The 17021-nt window shown below is 30.4% G+C and overlaps 2 protein-coding genes across 2 annotated transcripts; one reads left to right on the forward strand and one right to left on the reverse strand.

The window, feature by feature from the left end:
* Window positions 1-507: 507 nt before the first annotated feature.
* BDCG_01477 (uncharacterized protein) lies at window positions 508-1457 on the forward strand (the record flags this gene model as incomplete). Its single annotated transcript, XM_045416988.1, has 2 exons — window positions 508-566; window positions 998-1457. 2 exons carry the CDS (start codon window positions 508-510, stop codon window positions 1455-1457), a joined length of 519 nt encoding a protein of 172 aa, XP_045273924.1.
* Window positions 1458-6866: 5409 nt separating this feature from the next.
* BDCG_16363 (uncharacterized protein) lies at window positions 6867-7641 on the reverse strand (the record flags this gene model as incomplete). The annotated part of the gene is made up of 2 exons (XM_045425605.1): window positions 6867-7013; window positions 7525-7641. 2 exons carry the CDS (start codon window positions 7639-7641, stop codon window positions 6867-6869), a joined length of 264 nt encoding a protein of 87 aa, XP_045279604.1.
* Window positions 7642-17021: the final 9380 nt, after the last annotated feature.

The following is a 17021-nucleotide window of genomic DNA, read 5'->3' on the forward strand; positions in this document are numbered from 1 at the left end:
GTACACACGGACGCACCGAACAGGCCCTAAGTAGCAGTTTGAAACTAAGAACACTAATCTAACTTGGTTAGATCTCGGAGATCTTGATCTTCTTATTTGTGCCCACCACCGCGAAGCTTCCACTAGCAGAGGCTTAACTTAAACCAACCGAACTTTCTCCCACGCGGCGTACAGCGTGAACCTCCCTAATGCAAGCCCACGTTCTGTAGAGGGAGATCTGGCGGGGCAGAACAAAAGAAATAAAGAAAAGAAAAGAAAGCGGGAAGAAAAAGAACCCACGGCTCATTTTTCTTTGTTAGCCAGTCAACTTACTAGTAACTCACTAGGTAATAATGTAACTACAGAACGGAGTAACTATGTGTAACTAACTTGATTGTTCACTGCTGGCCCCGTCTGAAGACTGCTCACAGCTACGTTAATAGGTGAATGCAAAGAGCATGTGCGGTGTGTCTGCTTGATATTGCCATCCTGTTAGAGATCCCGAGTTCGCGGCCTCTTCATCCTACCATGAGCTCTAAGTCGGCCCACGCCAGGGTTATTTGGAACGGCGTGGACAGTTTCAGGGTGTTGGTTGGTGGGAGTTATCTCAGGCGGTGCAGGTGGTGAAGCACACGGCAATAATTGGCTGTCCCCTGCACTGAGAAACGAATCATCATCAACGTTGGATTGGGTGGGCAGAGTCCTCCGTGCGCACTTCTCATCTATTCACGGAGCTGGTTGGATTTCCATTTCGATTTGAGATAGTTATCCCGGACCTGTCTGGATATTTGATATTCTTGGTGGTTGAAGGTTGTTGATGTGTCCCCATCCATCCTATCCCAGTTAATTACCTAAATATCAAAGCCTCATCTCCACAACAGCTCTATCAGAAATTTCTCGTCGCGCGCGGGTTGCCTCCGATAACGGAGAAGAAAAGAGAAGCCACCACAGTGCAAAGACCAAACCATCAGGACGGGAAATAAAGACGTATTCATGAGCATTAAGCCCGAACACATAGATATCATCGCGACCCGCGCCAAGAACCACGAGTACCGCCGCTACCTCTTGCCGTTGAGCGGTCGCCGCATCTGTCTGGTTCTACACCACCCACCCGCCCCATCTCGCGCATTGAGTATGTCGCACACATCTCTCGCGGCAAGGTGCCCTGCCAAGTCCCGGAGGATGGCGGAATTGGCAATGCAGACTTCAATGCGGGCAAAAAGGTCTCGAAATACGCCTACGAAATCCTGGATCTGTGGAGGCTGAAGCAACCCATCAGTCTGAAGCTGGCTATCTCGAATGGCCTACTAAAGGGTCCGCCGCAGAAGTATTGTTGTGTACCCCTCGCGCTCCTGGAGAGCTGTCCGATGGACACACAGGAGCATATAATCTCGAGGGCGCCGCAAGAGACCCCTGTGGAAGGAGAGATGAAGGACTATGTTCTCCCGGAGGAATCCAAAGAAGCGCCCAGCTCCTAAAATCACCAGATTATTCAGCTATTCGGGCGTGAAAGGCCAAGGCTAGAGGATTAATGGACTTTATGGGCTGATGGCCGGATCAACCATGTCCCAATCCGATGTTTGTTGAATTCGTCACAGGATAGAGACAAGTACGTTTTAAACACGTCACGCATGCATTTTAATGAAGGATATGGATCGAATTAATATCTAATACGTCGCTAAGCTTAATTGGTCGCTTCGACTAGCTGCATCCTCCGAGATAGCGGTTGCTTATCGATATAATCAATGGAATAGTTCCTAAAGAGCTTTTTTGGCTCCTCCATCCAACCGCGGACTTCCTCCCAGAGTACATTAAGTGCGCCGCGCCTTCGGTATTCATAAACGTGTCCGCATCCAAAATGTACCTACGACCAGCATCGCATAAATACTTATATCACCTTTCCTGACGTACAAGCTCTTCGAGAGCTTACCTCCGGACGAGTCCAGAACTAGGGGAGAATAAACAAATAATCGGAGCATTTCCAGGACACTCGAGGAGCCGCCAAGTAAACTGTACTTGGTAGGATCCTGCGTAGTCCGATCCGGTACACATGATCCAGGACTTGTCTGGATCTTGACTGCAGATCTGAACGTATTAGACTGCGCAGAGCCGTCTTGAATTCGATAGATCTGAAGAGGAGGTCTCAACCTTGGAACAGGAGGCTATATCACGTGATGTGCTCCAATGTGAGAGAGGTTGAACGTGGTTGGTTGTTGTTATCTAACTAGTAGCTAGTGAAAGCTAAATATATGTCTGTGGGTCACGTGGGTTAGGGCTTGTGTAGTAGCTCCAACACCCCCCCATGCTACGCAGGCCAGTTAACCCACACAGTCAAAAGTGCCCAAATCATTCAAATCTGCAATAATAATTAATTACACAAAGTAGAGTCTAGTTTTCTCATAAGGACTAGCTCCATACATGCAAATACACGCGAATATGCAAGAAAAAATGCTCAAATCTGTCCTTTCTGTATCTGTATTACCCCCCCAGTCATCTGAACACTGCGGGGTCTCATTTCTCATATTTTTGTCATTTTATTGTTATTGTTATCGTGGTTATCATATAGGCACACTTGGTGGCCTGGTTATCATGAGTTATCATGGTTATCATATAGGCACACTTGGTGGCCTGGTTATCGTGAGTTATCATGATTATCATATAGGCACACTCGGTGGCCTGGTTATCGTGAGTTATCATGGTTATCATGAGGTATCATCTTTATCCTGGGTTATCATATGAGCATTCAACAGCCCGGGTATTATGGTTATCAGTATCATGATTATCAGTATCATGATTATCAGTATCTCCATCATTTTGATGTTGATATTGATGATTATAGTTATGATTATATCTGTGACATTATTAACATCATGAGTTATGATTATATTCATGATATCATTGATATCACAGAGTTATGATTTTGATTATGATTATAATCTTGTGAAATCTGACCTCCAGATCCACAGCATTTTCAATATTAGTATTATTATTAACATTGTTATTGAGCATCATTATCAGAATTTTTAATATTCTTGTCATTCATTCAACTGAGTAATATACTGTCTCAGAATGACAGCTTTATTACAGTCTGTCATATCTTCACATTCTGAAGAATTATCTTGAACTTGATTATTCTTATTATCTTCACACAGTTATTAATGTTGAAAAGAATTTAGCTATCTGATTCTCTGAGATCTCTTCATGATTGATTAATCTCATATTAACAGACATTTGATATGAGGTATTTGAATGAAAGAAGCAGCTATTTAAAAAGCTTATTGTATAATTATTGTATGATTATAACACTTTGTAGAAGTGTTCAGACTTCATAACCTGTGAGAGAGATTGAACATGATTGATTGTTGTTATCTAACTAGTAGCTAGTGAAAGCTAATTATATGAGAAGAACATAGAGTTAATTTACAGTAATTACACTGTGAATTCACTATTTCACCTGTGTTACATGTCACTGATTGTAACACATGTTTCACCATTATATTCAGTGACATGTTGCTGAATATTAAATGTCAAGATAGTATTAAAATGACACAGAACTTCTTGACATTATCAGAGAACAGCTCAATCACTATATAATCAGCAGATGTCATTATCAAGATACTACTGAGATACTGTGAGTCATGATTAGACTGATCAGTGAGATCATGAATTTCACATTTGATTTCATTTGATCTGGTTTCATACATTTCTTGATGTGAGTCCCACCAGAACCAAGTCTCAAAAAAATCTGAAAATGAATTATTTCTGAGAGAAATGATGTGAAAAATGACCAGATTTAATTCAAGAACAGTGAAATGAGAGTAATTTCTCAGAATAAACTGTGAAAGATGATCATTCTTTCAAAATCAGAATAGAACTGAGACTGAAGATCAAAATCAGTCTCATTCAGTTCATTCAGTGATTGCTTATATAATCAGAATTTGATAACAATTATTGATAACACTCATGAAACAATTAAATACATTCTTGTACAAGTTTATTCTTCACTTTCTCATGAAAACTACACTTCTCTAATATACTGTGATCAGAGATATTAAACTGTCTGATAATTTCATGTTTTACAATCATGAGTTTCTTGATTGTTTCTCCTTGTAATTATCCCTGATAATAGTGATAAATATCTTGACTTGAGTTGAACTTTCACTTCATTCTCACCTCTATCAATGAAATTGTCAGAATATCATGCATCATCAGTGCAACAGTTGAATATATACTCTCAACAATTTTTCATAACTCTAGAATTGATTTGATGTGTAAATTTGTCAGATCATCTTGAAGATAACAGTCAAATTCAGTTTTACAAGCATGTAGTTTTGCCTGATTTTCAGTTGCAATCAATGTATGTAAGTTCTGTTTCAAAGTTAGTATTATAATTCTATGAAATATGAAGTATTATCAAAGATTGTTACTTACTAGAGAATTGTATTTCACTGTCTTCACATCTTAAACATCTGCTCATTCAAATCTCTGATAGTTAACATTGTAGTAGTCTCAGGTTAATTTAATATACAAGTCTTATTCCTTCTCTGTTCAATCTTGAGAAGTGTAGATATTAACTTGACAGAAGAGATCTAGTAGAGCTGCTATAGCATAGTACTCTGTAAAAGATTGTTCAGTTTTGCTGTAGTAATATATCAGTTTATCCCTTGCAGCAATAATAGCCTGCACTATAGCATCATCTCAGACTGAATTTCTTTTTGAGTGATTCAACTGCTTCTCAAGATGAGTAAATAAACTGTTATACACTCATCAGACTGACTGCAGCATTGATGTATGAGTGATTAAGACTGTCTTTGTTGTCTTATAAAACTGAAACAGTAAATCAATCACATATTTCAACTGAGTTCACTTCATATCAGAAAGTTTCAATATCTGAATCTTTTCTCAATCAGAGTGTTGCACTCAATGATCAATTATCTGATGCAATCAAAGAGTCTGAATAGTCATCTTATATGTTGAACTTCACTGTGTTCTAATATTCTGTATTATATTCAGTGATGTGACTGATTTGTTTGTTTGTTAAATATCATGAAATCATTATTATTATTTAGAAGAGATACAAATCACATTAGCAATGTTTCAAATCTATAATATTTAAATTATTAGTCAATCTATTCAAAATTAACAGTAGTATTATCAAAAAGTGTTATCAAAAAGCAATATTAAAAAGTGTTATCAAAAAACATTATCTTTTGTAAAGTGAATGTAAAAGTTACTTGAGTAATCACTTTCATCTCATTCTCATTTCAAGAACCAGTCATCTCATTATTCTTCATCTCAATGTTAAGATTCTTTATCAGTATTTGCATCATAAGTTGAACCACATGAGCAATGCAGGGAATATGACCTTGTTTATCATTTCAGAAATGCAAAGCCAATTTTTGCTTCAAGCTCTTCATCATAGTGTAGTTATTTGTAGCATTGTCAGTTATAATTGCAAGAAGACTGAGACTAATATCTCAATAGTCATTTTTAATCACAGTCATTAATATCTCTGTTATATAATTCTCAGTATGACTACTGATCAATGATTCAAATTCAATTAATGTCTCTTGATAAGTTCAGTTCTCATCAATATAATAACATGTAACTCTCATAAATGCAAGATTGTTTGTACTAGTTCATGCATTCACAGTGAGAGACACTCTTCAATGATTCTTCAACTCTGATTCTAGATGTTATATATTGACTTTGTAGTGTGTCTCAAGATTGAACTGAAGACAGAATTGATGTGAAATATGAAGATTTGAATTAAGCATTTGAAGAAGTGTTCAGAATTCGGGGTTTTCAATTAATTGAAGAGAAAGATTCAGAGATATACATATACAAAGTAATTGTTCACAGAAGTTATCAGATGAGAGTTGTGAAATCAGAGTACTGATATGTGATTGTTTTCACATGATTTTCTTCAAATTAGAAAGTTAGTGTTATCAAAAATTATTATCTGATAGAGCAACTTATCAGCTCAGTAGTAATTTTCTGATTATTTTCCTTTTATTGTCTGCATTCTGATGACTTCAGATGTCAAGAAATTTCTTCAGAGTTATGATCAGTTCATGATGAATGTTTCTGAATGAAGTTGCAGTGATTGCAGCAGAGAGATGACTCTTCAGTAATCTGCAATGCAATCTGTTGATAATTATTCCATAGTTCATCTCAATGTTTGTGTTGAGTTTTCCATAAATTTTGTGGCCTGGAATCAGATGTGAAGAATAAAGTGATTATTCATCATGATTGAAAGAGAGTATTCTGTGTTGAATTGTAAACAACATAGACTTTGTGATTCACAGTGATTTCTTGAAGAGTTTGTGAATCTTCAGTAGAAGTAAAAGAAGTGAAAGAAGTGAATTCAGAAGACATAATAATAATTTAAGAAAGATAATAATTTATTTTCAATAACTGATCACTGATGTGTGTAAGAAGAATTAATATAAGAGAAAATAATCTTATTTCTTAGCTTAGTTATAATTTTAGTACTAACTCAGATTGAATATCATTGATGTATAAAAGTAAATAAACAATCTTGATTAATCTCTATCATATTTCTTGAAATATATTAATATTGTAAAAGAGAGTGTTATCAAATTGTATTATCAGATGATATCATTAAAAATATATTAATATTGTGAATATCAATGTTGAAAAAATGTTGATACTTATACATTATAGTGATTTGTGAATCATGATAGTTAAATATATATATATATATATATCATTTCTGACTTGATTACAACTTGTACAATAATTTTTGAAAACTCAAAATCAATTTTAATTATTAATAATTAAAAACTTAAACTTACAACTAACTAATATAAAAAGAAAAAAATCTACTTCTTCTCTTTCTCATTCTTCTTATCATTCTTCACAATTTACTTCTCATTCTTCTTCTTCTTCTTCTTCTCCTTCTCATCTGAGGTGATAATCATCTCAAAATCTCTCTTCACTGCCTTCTCAGAGAAGAGTTTCTGCTGCTCCCTCTCAGCCAGGTTAATCTGTGCCTTAAAATCCCACATTTTCTAGTCTGCTGTCTCAGGTTTCATCCCAGCAGCAAGCAGATTGACATGCTCAGAGAGCAGAGCTGTCTTCTCAATGTTCTGAATTATGAAGTGCATTCAAGACCTGAATAAGGCCTCAATTCTCTTCTTCTCTGTCAGCTCCTGCTAATCAATTAGAGAACAGAAGTGTTATCAAAAATCATTATCTCTCAATAAGTAAAAAACTTATCAGTTTTGACTTCTTTATCTTCTACTTCAATATCTTCTCAATCTTCTTCTGCTGCTACTTATTTACAGTAATACTCTTCTTCTCTCTTTCTCTCTTCATCTTGAACTCAAATCATTCTCAGAACTTCTTCTGATCTTATCACTGCTGTATAAGACTCTTCACTGTCTTCTTCTTCAATCTCTCACAGACAGTATCATTCACATTATTCCTATACTTAGTTCAGTCTAAATCTATCAGAAGTATTACTTAAAATCATTATCATTCTACTCTCTTACAGAGCCTCTTCAAGGCATTATAACATACCTTACAATCTGTCTCTTCTTGCTTGAACATCTTCTTCTTCTCTTTCTTCAATCTGTGACAGTGCTCACGCGCCTTGATAGTCCGCAGAACCACAGAATATTTGAAGAGAGATGACATGATTGATTTCAGTAAGTATTAAAGAGAGATGAAGACAGAAGAGACGGCCAGGAATAATATAATGATGATAATGATAATGATGATGATAATGATGATAATGATAATGATAGTGATAATAGTGATGATGTTAATGATAATGATAATAATAATGATGATAATGATAAAAGAGAAAGTGCATTGAAATATATTACTGACTTATTAAATATAAAGAGACAAAGAAAATATTAACAGCTTTCAGAGATATATAGAAACAGCTACAGTGTTGCATAGCAACATCATCTTCATTCAATGCATACAGTGTTGATATTCTTTGTATATAGTTATTATATAATCTATATCAGAGATACATGCAGAAAACAGATCTTTATTACTAGAAAGAATAATTGCAGTGATTCTCTATTTTCATATTATAAAGATAAGTTATTCTCATTTCTTTCTTCTCTCTTTTCTCTTCTTCTTCAACTCATCACTAAGTTCAAGCCAGTATGAAAACTATTAAAACACTCTTAGAAACTCTCAAATTGAAGAGTATAGACTAATCAAATTTTAAATGCAGAAGAACTAAATTATATTCAATATTACTAATTATTCATCTCTCTTCAATAAAACCACAGTCATGTCATCTCTCTCTCTCTCAAATAAAACATGGCCCGCGAAAAGCAAGTACCACATCAGGCCATAATAATCAACACAGCCTCAGCACACAGAACTGCATACATGCAGTGCATGCTAGACTGAGAGACTGTGTGAGTTGCAAACCAGTGCCAGCATCTCAGAGAGAGTTATGCAGTGTGAGAAAGCTGTAACTCTCAGTCACATGCACAGAGAGTGAATTGTTGCAGTAAGTGCATATGCATTGTATGAAAGTAACACTTTTTGATAACACTCAGTCTCTGATATCATGAAAATAGAGTCTCTTCATGAGATCTGTTTTTATCAGAAGTCAGAGAATCTTATATTCTTCAAGATTATCTTCATCTGTCTTGTCTATGAAATCAATGAGAGAAATCATTGATTTCAGCATTCTGTTCTTGATGTCATTCAAGTGACAGCAGAGTTCACCCTGGCCACACTTTTTAAGTGTATGTTTTCTAAATATTCACATTTATACAGATATATACTGATTATTTATTAGATGATGTTAAGATAATGACTCATCACAGTCATGTTATTCTCACTGTGAGAGATACACAGTTGATAATAAACATTGTGAAGACTCTGAGAAGTGAGTATTTTAGAGATGCTGCAGCTCTGTGATCTTGATTTTTTTTTTTTTTTTATTTTTTATTTTTTTCTTTTTCTTTTCTTTTTTTTTTTTTTCTTATTTTTGTTTTGTTTTTTGTTTTTTGTTTTTTTTTTGTATTTTATATTTTTTTTATAATTAAAATTATATAAATTATGATCTGTGTTCAGAAAAGTAATAATATTTGATAACACTCTCTGTTAAATTTTCAACAAATGAGCACTATGTTATGATATTATGTAAGTGAGAAGTGATTTCATGATCTCATTTAATACCATTCTCAATAATAAGATCAGAATGAAAATGTGACTAAGAATTTAAACATATTCTTTATCTAAGACTAGATTTTTATTTGAAAAGTGAATCTGAAATCTTTAATATTTGAAATAACATGATTTGAGATCAATGTGATAAACACAAACCATGATCAGAAGTAATGCTTTTAGGCAACATGACAACTGTAAAGTTTGGTCCTGGTCTCAGACACGGTCACACGGTCAGTCTAGTCATGATATACTGTTCTATCAGTGAAATCAATACTTATATACTATTCAGCTAGACTAGTTAACTACTTTATATAAATTAAATTACTATCTAAAGAAATGAGATATCTCAAGTGTAATATAAATATCTTATTGTCTGAGATTCATACATTAAATAATCATCATTTTCATCAGTATTCAGTATTAAAATGTTATATAATACTATCTTATAAACTGCTGAAAGTCTGATAATAGTATAACTATTGAAATTCTCTTATAAAATTAACAGATTCAGTAGATGATTCTGTCTAACATAATATAGAGAAGTAAGTATAAAGAAAATCTACTTAATTCTTCTTATTTCATGAATAAAGATAGTTATAATTCAGTTAAGATTAGCTCTCTAATATTGAAAAATATTTCTCTTTATAAGAGAGATTTAATGAATATACTCTCTGATTTATATATTAATAAGTTAATAACTGATTAATTAATTAGTTGAAGAGATATACTGAACTGAGAATATTAACTTATTATAGAAAAGAATTAGACAGTGATCTAGTTTTAAAACTAAGAGCTTATTTCAATTGATGTTATAAAATTCTTATAGATTATTGAGAAATAAATAAAGTAATTCAAGCTTAAAGAGATTTATAAATTATATATTAACTTTCTCTGATATTTTATTTAATAATAGATAATTAAAAATCTTTGAAGTAATATAATCTTTTATTAACATTAACTTAATAGAGTAGTTCAGTAAATTATCATTCTTATCTTCAGCTTCTTCATTTATTCTCAGTAAATTATTGAAAAGTACTGAGTAATATACATATAAATTCTGAATCTTCTATATCAGATACATGTCAGAGCTGTCAAAGAAATCTCTTAATATTAGTTATAAGATTCACTGAAAACTCTTCTGTAAGAGCAGTGTTTTTTTTATATCTTAATAATTTATTCACTGTACTAGATTCTTATAGTCTTGATACTTATTCTCTTCTATCAGAATATTATAATTGCCTCAGTGACCGAATGATTAATGCGGCCACTCAGTAGCGCCTTGGCGTGGGAAACCAGGGCGTGTGGGTTTGAAACCCGCAGAGGATACATTAAATTCAGAACCTAAGCACCTCAGGTTTCTAATAAATACAGAGGTGTACAAATTGCTTCAATAAAATTGCTCTATGTTCCTGGGCTGAGAAGTTATTATCGCATGTATTTAATTGTCACTCCTTTGTATTTTCTATGTTCTTGTTATCTTGGCATGGTCTCAACACCTGTATTTCCTCCTGTATAACTAACACTTGACCTGTATTTAACATCATGCAAGGACTCATCATAAGCTCCGCTTGCATATGAGTATAATGAGAGAATAATAATAATAATAATAAGAATATTATAATTGTTAAATACAGTGTATTCTTTAATCAGCTTAATATAGTATAAGCTAATATATATATTCAGTCAATTCTTTATATACTATATAAGCTTTACTTTTTTGATATAATCACTGCTGCTGATATATGTAGTAACTATACTTATAGTTAAAGCAGAGAATGATTGATGATTAACAACTGAATCAGCTTAGAATAATTCAAATATTACTGCTACTCTTATCACAGCTTTAATAAGAAACTATAACTATTAATAAGCTATAAGTATGATTTGACAGATCACTTCAGAATCATTTTCTCTTGAAGATTGAAATATTAATAGACTATTACTTCTTACAATAACTGTATATATCTGAATAATAAAATCAATAGATAATTGATTTTAACTTTGTACTGAAAATACTGCAGAAATAATCTGCTTAATTACTAAACTGAGTCATCTCTCTCTGAGCTCACACTGTAAGATAAGAGATATAATAATTAAAGCTTGAGTATGTTCTTAAAGCTGATACTTCTTGAGATGAGTGATTAATAACTGGAAATAATTTTAACTGTGAGAAAAGAAAAATGTCTGCAATATTTAAAAGTATTCTTACTAATTATACAGTAATAGAATAGAACAGATCAGTAATAAGTATGAAATCTCTGATATTTCAGTAAACTCACTATAATATGAATCTGAAGAAAAAAATGAGATTAAATTCAAACTTAAATATATTTAAAAAAGAGATACTGTCTGCACTGTCATACTCTGCTCTTGATATATTTAATCTCTGTGTGTGAAATTCAGCAAATTATCTAGTTTAGTCTGAAGATACTGTATATAATGATGAAATCAGCTGTTATTATATAAATTATAGTTCAAATTCAGCTAATTCTTATTATTGATAAAACAGTTTTAATAAGATCTTCTTACAGTTAATTCTTTAATCTCTGTATTACTATTTTACTGTAATATATCTTTAAGAAATGTCATATAAGATATAATCACTCTTATCTTTTCTTCACTGATATTCATTATAATTCTCTTATAATTCAATGTAGATAAGTTATGTAATAATACAGTAATAGTATCAGAGAAATTAATACTATAAGAATTAAAAATTAGAATAAAAATATTGTTTTACTTTGAGTGCTTAACAGCACTCAGTGTAAAAATCATATAAAAACTTATCAAGCTTTGATATATATTCTGATATAAATCAAATTCATCAATGAACAATTAATATAATAGAGAAATAACTTGTATATCAGAGTAAAATATGCTTTTCAAAATGTCTTATTTATATACAGCAATTTTCAACTCAGTCTGAATTAATGAAGATTTATAATATAATTATATCTCAACAGCTTCAGTCTTGATTCTTATAACTCAGTGAAGAAAATACTGATCTTTATTCTTATATTTTATCAGTAGATTGAAATTCAATTCAAACATTGTATTTATATAAATATCAAGTTAATTCAGAATCTGAGTAATTAAGATATATTTCATCTCATCTTTCATTGTGATTAATTCAAATGAGATAAATGACAGATTCAAAAATGATAATCTTTATACTATCTAAGAAGTATGATGAATCACTTCTTGAACTTTTAGAACTATTATATAAGGTCTCATTCTCATGTCTGAATATTAATGATCATGTTCAATAAAATGTACTCTTTTAATATAAGATATATCATTCAACTCTGATTTACAGTAGCATTTGAAATTCTCACACTGATACTGAATAAAATCAGAAGAAAAAAGAGGTTTATTTATTAATAAATATTATATGAAGTTACTGAAATAATATTTAACAGAGTCTTCTCAACTGTGAGATTATCATAACTCAGTGAAATTATTAACAAGTTTCATCATTTCTATATACATCTGTTACTGAAAATTTGAGAATTTGAGAAGAGCAGATATTAATGAAATTGAATTTTAAAAGTAGAGTGATCTCATGAAGAATACAGTGAGATTTTTCTGAGCAGAACTCAGAGTTAATATTTATATTAATGATACTATTGAAATTGACATTTTCTTAACTGATAAAATTGAAAATTATACTCTGTATTACTTTTTCAGAGTTGATAGGTCTTTGAGAAGCAGACTTATCAGTGATATATTCTTCAATAAATGCAGGATTTACAGCAGTGATTGATAGTTTTTTCAGAAAATATCTGACTCTTCAGCTCAGAGTCTTATTGTTAAAATAAATGAATTCATTTCAAAGTTACTGTGTTTATAAGCTATGTCAATTACTGAATCAGAATCAACAAATTCATCAGTAGAATGAGAGATAGTAATAATATCTTTGATAGCAGTATCTTTCATAGTAATATCTTTGATAACTGACTTATCAGAATCTTCTTAATCATCATTTTCTGAGATATTTTCTGAGATATTCTTCTCAGCATCTGCTTTCAAAAGTCACTCTATATACTCAACATTATCAGTGATATTCTTGTTATATAACTCTGTCTTTAGACAATGTTAGTTTTTATAATAATAAGTAAGATATTAAAAGTGATAAATGTACTGAGAATAGCAATACTTCTTCATCAGAAACATCATTATCTAAATCACTGTTAGTGAAATTCTCATTTACAGTTTCTGAGAAAAGAGAGCTCTGAGATTAAAATTCTGATTAATCATCTCTGAATTCTTGTCTAGAGACAGATAGCAGATAGTGTTTTAAATTTTAATTAAACAGATATGACATTTTACTTTCTGATATGATTTATAGAAATAAGTTATGTAGTTGAAAAGATATAATTGAAGTGAGTGAGTGATCTTAATAAAATAAAGAGATAAGATTGAATTACTGAAAAGAAGTATATTAATAAGAGTTATAATCAGTGACAATCTACAATCTACATTAAATTAATATTAATAATCAAACTGTTTTCTTTATTTCAAGATTATATTTCTGCAAGCTTTTAAAATCAGTATCATTCATTGACTAGAATTTCAATCTAATTTCAAAAATGAATACTCTTATTGACTCTGATATGCTAGATCTTTCTGAACTTTCTCATCTAGTAGGTTTAATGAGACAATTCACTGATTTCAAAGAAAATTCAATATTAACATTTCTTAATCATAGCAGATATATAATGACATCAATGAAGAATGCTCAATAGATAAGAAGAATAGTAAGAAGAACTCAAACTTCTCACTGATAAGTAATTCATTAAGAAGATGTCAGAGAACTAGACACTCTGATACTAAAATATATAAGAAGAAGATTCATCTGACAGAGCAGTGTCTGCAGCTAGAGATTAAATGAATATATTTTCTGTTCTTCACAAAGAAAAATCTTGATCAGATAGTTGTAAAAATAATCAAAACTGATAATAAAATATTATATATATTCTCATTCAGCAGAATAACAATGCTGAACACAGTCAAGACCTGGAAATCAAGATCATTAAAGAAAATAAAGATAAGTATTTAAATTTAGTAAAATAGCAACTTTTCAGTGAAATATAATAAATTCTTGATAAGAGATTATAAATCTCTGATAAGAATTCAGCAGAGAATCTTAGAAAAATCTAAACTTTTATAATCAAGTTAACTAACTTAATTTCAATATAGAATCATATTCAATAGAAAAAGATAAAGAGCAGAGCAAGTTCAGAGATAATCAGCTTGTATAATTATTATAAAGAAATAATTATTTTTAATTACTTCTATAAGTTATTCACTGCTGAAAAGTTCTTTCTGATTTTTTATTAGATGTGAGAAGTTATTGACTTTGACTGATTCTCTGAGTGAGAACAATGATATATGAAATATAAGTTAGCATAATTCAAATTATTCTGAAAACTAGAAACTGATTTTAAAAACAGAGATATATATTAATCTGACAACTCAGGTCAAAATGTTTAATAATACTGATATGAATGAAAATTTCACTGCAGTTATAATATAATAGTAAAATATTCTGATATTTTAAGATCTGATAAGTGATGTTTCTGAATATTAGAAAATTATCAGAGATAACTTTACAGAGACAATTCAGAATACTCTAACAGTTAAAAAGAGATATGCAGTGAAAGATGTATAGAAGAAGATATGAAAAAAGATTAAATTTTCAGAGATACTTTCAGTAAAAGACAGATAATGTAAAGATTTCTGATATAATCTATTTCTATTTCAATATATTTAGTTTTCTATACATTTTAAATATAAATTAGTTAATATATACTTTATTATATATTATTAGAATACATCTGTCTTAATATTCACTGATAAAAGTTGTTATATTATCTATCTTATATTTAATTATAGTTATAGCTGCAGCAGAATTACTGATTTCACTGTATCAGAAAATCTTCTTATTTATCTTGAATTCTGTAAATATATTTCTGACAGTGCATTGAACACTTGTTTCTAGTTAATAGAAATGATTTTGTATTTAAAATAGCTGTAATTCAATTGATAATAGTCTGTGCAAAAAGTATTAAGATATGAATGAAATTTATCAGATATATTAATTACACTCAGAAATGAAAAATAAAAGCATTTGCATTCATTACATGATAATCTGCAAAGATGAATTAATAATATATATAAAGACTCATATTTTTCTTTTTCTTCTTTTCTTCTTTCTTCTTCTTACAATAATAATACACTGTAAAGATTATTCTCAGCTCACTCAGCTCATTCTGCTCTTCTTTATTTCTCAGCTCAGTTAGTATTCTGTCAGTTATAATAGAAAGCTTTTAACTAGAAAAGTTCTAATCAAGATATCTTGTCTGTGTAGTATACTAAGAATATTAGTAATTTATTATATCAGTATTAATCACAGTAATAACAATAATAGCAGCAGTATTAAAATAATAAGTAATACTCTTAAGTATATCTATATCACTGCTGTAAAGACTTAAGAGAAGAAAGCAAGCAGCTGTCTGAATACTCTGACAAAGCAGTCTAGTAAATGAATAATATATAAGCACTGTATTAAGTATATTTTTTCCTGTTATTTGAATACTGCTTATAATAAGATGAAGAAAAGCTCAAAGTCTTATATAAATTACAATTATGAGAAAAAGAGATGTATAATTATCTCTAAAGAATTAAAAGAATAAGTTAATAATCTGATCTGAATTCATAACTTTTATCTTTCTATATTAAATGATTTTAAGAAAATAATAAAGAAAGCTATATTAAAATCAGTGAAGAATCTTTTGAAATAGATTAAGAAAGTTAAAACTCACTAACAGAAAGTAAAAGCTTAATATATAAAGAGTGTTACTATTACTCTGAAAGTTCTGAATATTATTATTAATACTGCTGAAAAAGCTAAAATCAAGATTGAGAAGATTAAGTTAAATATTGAAAGAGTAAAATTAGAAATTGAAAAGAAAAAAGTTATTACAGAAAAGAAGAAAATCATGATTAAAAAGATAAAACTTAATATTGAAACTATCAAGCTTAAAGTGTATTACAAGCTTTTGAGAATGATAGTTAGTTATATTAAAGAATAAAAATCAGTGATGAAGAATCTTATAAATTTGATAAATAATATTAATATCAAAGCTAGTTATATTATCATTGAGATGTATAAAATAATGAAGTATATTCAGAGACTTACAGATCATTTTAATGAGAATTCAGTTATAGTCAGTGACAGTAGTAACAGTGATAAGAAATTTGATAATAATAATAATTCTCTTTTCATCTCTCTTACTAATATCTCTGCTACTGTTATTGATTCTTCTCTCTCTTTCTTCTTCAATCTTCTGACTTCAGTTGATTCTCTGGCTATGAGCAGTATTAGAACTCTCAATATTCTCAGTGAAAAAGTAAGTTAGAATTAATGAAATGATTTTCAGATTTATACAGAAGTTAATAATGATATATATAGATAAGTAAATACACAGCTCTTAATTTCTCTAAAACTCTCTCTTTTAAATAGTGAATGATTATTAATACTGACTCTTTATAAACTTTAATATCAATTTACAAGTTCTCTGAAATAAATATTGATATGAATATAACAGGAAATGATGATAATGATATAGAGATAATTCAGAGAATCTGAGAGAAATTACAGAGAGATATGACAGATTTTCAATAGAGAATGATTTCAGTGAATGAGATGTTTTTTAGAATTAGTAATTATATAGATAGAAATCAGTAATATTGCTAATACAATGATGATTTTGTTCTATTCATAACTTATTTACAGTGATTTCACAGCTAATTCATCATTATATTATATTTTATGGTTCGGCGACAGTGTCGGCGACTGGCACAGCGGA

Source organism: Blastomyces dermatitidis (genome assembly GCF_000003525.1).
Source record: "Blastomyces dermatitidis ER-3 genomic scaffold supercont1.2, whole genome shotgun sequence".
Classification (NCBI taxonomy): Eukaryota; Fungi; Ascomycota; class Eurotiomycetes; order Onygenales; family Ajellomycetaceae; genus Blastomyces; species Blastomyces dermatitidis.